This window comes from Rhagoletis zephyria, unplaced genomic scaffold, assembly GCF_001687245.7.
Source record: "Rhagoletis zephyria isolate East Lansing unplaced genomic scaffold, Rhagoletis_zephyria_1.1 Rzeph_scaffold_13229, whole genome shotgun sequence".
In the NCBI taxonomy this organism is placed as follows: domain Eukaryota; kingdom Metazoa; phylum Arthropoda; class Insecta; order Diptera; family Tephritidae; genus Rhagoletis; species Rhagoletis zephyria.
Window position 1 is genome coordinate 7,811 of NW_016170300.1, and position 2,755 is coordinate 10,565.

General features: G+C 38.4%; 1 protein-coding gene across 2 annotated transcripts; it reads left to right on the forward strand.

Moving 5' to 3' along the window:
- Positions 1–567: 567 nt before the first annotated feature.
- On the forward strand, positions 568–1,718 carry LOC108378044 (uncharacterized). 2 transcript variants are annotated; one of them, XM_017634344.1, is made up of 6 exons: positions 568–645; positions 726–758; positions 832–855; positions 942–1,076; positions 1,165–1,307; positions 1,434–1,718. In XM_017634344.1, the coding sequence occupies exons 1-6, from the start codon at positions 600–602 to the stop codon at positions 1,572–1,574; spliced, it is 522 nt and encodes a 173-aa protein (XP_017489833.1). In that variant the 5' UTR covers positions 568–599; the 3' UTR covers positions 1,575–1,718. The 2 variants fall into 2 exon arrangements, with proteins under 2 accessions (XP_017489833.1, XP_017489832.1); XM_017634343.1 differs by having other exon boundaries at positions 1,165–1,718.
- The last annotated feature ends 1,037 nt before the right edge of the window (positions 1,719–2,755 follow it).

Consider the following 2,755-nt stretch of genomic DNA (forward strand, 5'->3'; position numbering starts at 1 on the left):
TAAATAAATAACTAAATTTGAACAACAACGTGACTATTTTTCGCATGTACGTTAGTTTCCCCCCTTCAGAATGAGATATCATTCATTCAATTTGATAAAATAACAAAGGAGAAATCCCTTGGTAACAAAAAACTACCTTTTAGAAACATCTATATATTTTCCTTTACTTATCCGTCCGAAACGATCGGTAGACGTTTGCTTCACTTTTATCAAAGTGTTTCGTGAAATAAATTACTTGGTTTTGTACGATAATTGCGAATATTAGATTATTTCCCAAAATATAATTTTCAAATAAAACACATCTTCGCAGATAAAGAAAGAACGGCGATAGTAAGTTAAAATTACCTGACCGTGTAGTTGCTGAGAAAGCTGAATATACATAAAAGGTAGGAAAAGTACTGGAAAAAAAACTACTAGGATAACAAAAGCATGAGCTCAAGCAGCGCGTACCGTCTTACTATCGCGTTCCTTATCATAAGAAGATAACAAGATAACACCTGTTACCTATTGACGTTATTTTAATACTGCTGGCTTCTTTGCTGTTCTATAAAATCCGGTAATACTGCATGCATGGCGTACAGTACTAAGGCATCATCATCATGAGCTGCTTCACTTTCTTCGCGATATTCTTGGCACTACTTTTGGGTATGTATTTAAAAGTTCATCTATTATCGCTTAAAATATTTTCTACTGAACTTTGATATTTTTAAATGATTTAATTTCAGCTGTTTCAGCTGAGTCAACGAAAAAGCGTTTTGGTAAATAGACTTTAATTTGTATATGCAAAAAGCAAATAAATAATATTTTAAATTAATAAACTTAATTTTCCAGAATTCAAAGACATGCCACGCATTTGTGAGTAGTTTAATTTCTTAATAAATGTTAACATAATGTTCTAGGATTTTGATTATTTATTAAATAATGTTTTGTCGAATCTTCAGCTAATTACACGCAAGGAAGTGAATGCCCAGCTATAAGTTTTTACAACGACTGCAATCTCTGCGTCTGTCACCCTGAAGGCGTTTCCGCTGTGTGCACAGAGCTGACTTGTTCCGAAGCGGATATCATGCGCATTGGTAATCAATCATATATTCAAGAACACGTTGCTCTAGAAAAAAAAGCTGTAGGTAACATTAACATTGATAAATTCGAATTTCTTTCCAGACAATTACATACGCAACTTGGGGTACTATGCCAACCACTCGCGAGGTGTGGAGCGCAGCTGTTCCTGCTCGGACAGTTGCGTCTGCTCCGGCAGTTCGTTTTGCTCGGGCAGCGCGGTCTGCTCGGGCAGCGCGCAATGCCAGGGCAGCGCTGTTTGCTCGGGCAGTGCGGTCTGCTCGGGCAGCTCACAATGCCAGGGCAGTCCTATTTGTCATGGTAGTCCCGTCTGCTCGGGTAGCGCCGTCTGCTCGGGCAGCGCGCAATGCCAGGGCAGCGCTGTTTGCTCGGGCAGTGCGGTCTGCTCGGGCAGCTCACAATGCCAGGGCAGTCCTATTTGTCATGGTAGTCCCGTCTGCTCGGGTAGCGCCGTCTGCTCGGGCAGCGCTTCTTGCTCAAATTATTTTAGTTGAGTTGCATATCGATAAAGAAATTGTAGTCCTGATTGTGTGACGACTATTAAAATGCGTTCGTATTGCTAATCTGTCTATTTTGTAAGATACAACTGTATAACGTGTTATTGACATTGTATAATAAATAAATATATATCAATATAATCCATCACTTAAGGGGAAATCGTAGGAGCTGTAGGGTCAGGTGGGAAATTCGGAAGTCGAAGCACTTATTTCAAAAATAAAAAAACGCAATCAGGGCCTAAAATATGAGTAGAGCCCCCTAGTCAGGAGCAATATTCTTCAACAAAATACTTTGAGAAAAGTATACTATTTTTAAGCGAATATAATATACATATTACGGGAATTTATAACAGTCCTTATCTTATTACCTTGGAAATTTTTTTCGTCTCGGAATATTTGCCAAATTGAAAACATACTAGCAGACCCGGCGAACTTCGTCCCGCCCAAAATTTTTATATATTTTATTGAAACTTTTTGGTCCAACATTTTCACCAACAATTCACGTTTACGATTTTCATTGGCACATTTGTCTGCTAAGATTAAGGTTTGGTGGTCATTTGCCGCTTTAAATAACCTAAGGAAAGTGTTATATCCGTTCTTGAAATTCTCCAGTTGTGCGGCATTTCATAGCACGGTTATTCGCAAAGCGAAATAAATTTTTTCCTCTTCACTCCCTGGCGGCAACAATGACCCGGTTCTATAGTGAATGTCCTAGAAGCTTTACAGTATAGTAGGTGCCAAATCAAAATGGGTGCGAATCATTGTTCTGTACCTTAAAAGTTTGAACGCATAATAATATTGGAAAATCACATCCATTGGGCCAATTGCAACGCAGGACCGTCGATATACTCAATGGTGCAACAGGTCGATTTAATCTGACCTTCACGGCCCCTTTTCTCACTTGGCTATTTTTAGTAATAGCTCGACTTCAGCACCACTTGGCAGCACGTTTTTGCAATAGTATTGCATACATATTTAAAACATTAGCCAAATCGGATCATAAATAAGATTTTTAGTAATAACTCAACTACAGCGCTAACTGTCGGATTAAATTGTGAAACTAAACCATCCAGAGACCCTCTCAAATACACAAAAAGTTTCGTTAAAATCCGTACAACCATTTAGGAGGATTTCACTCCCAAACACACCTACAGAAGAATAAAAAAATTCATTCAAAA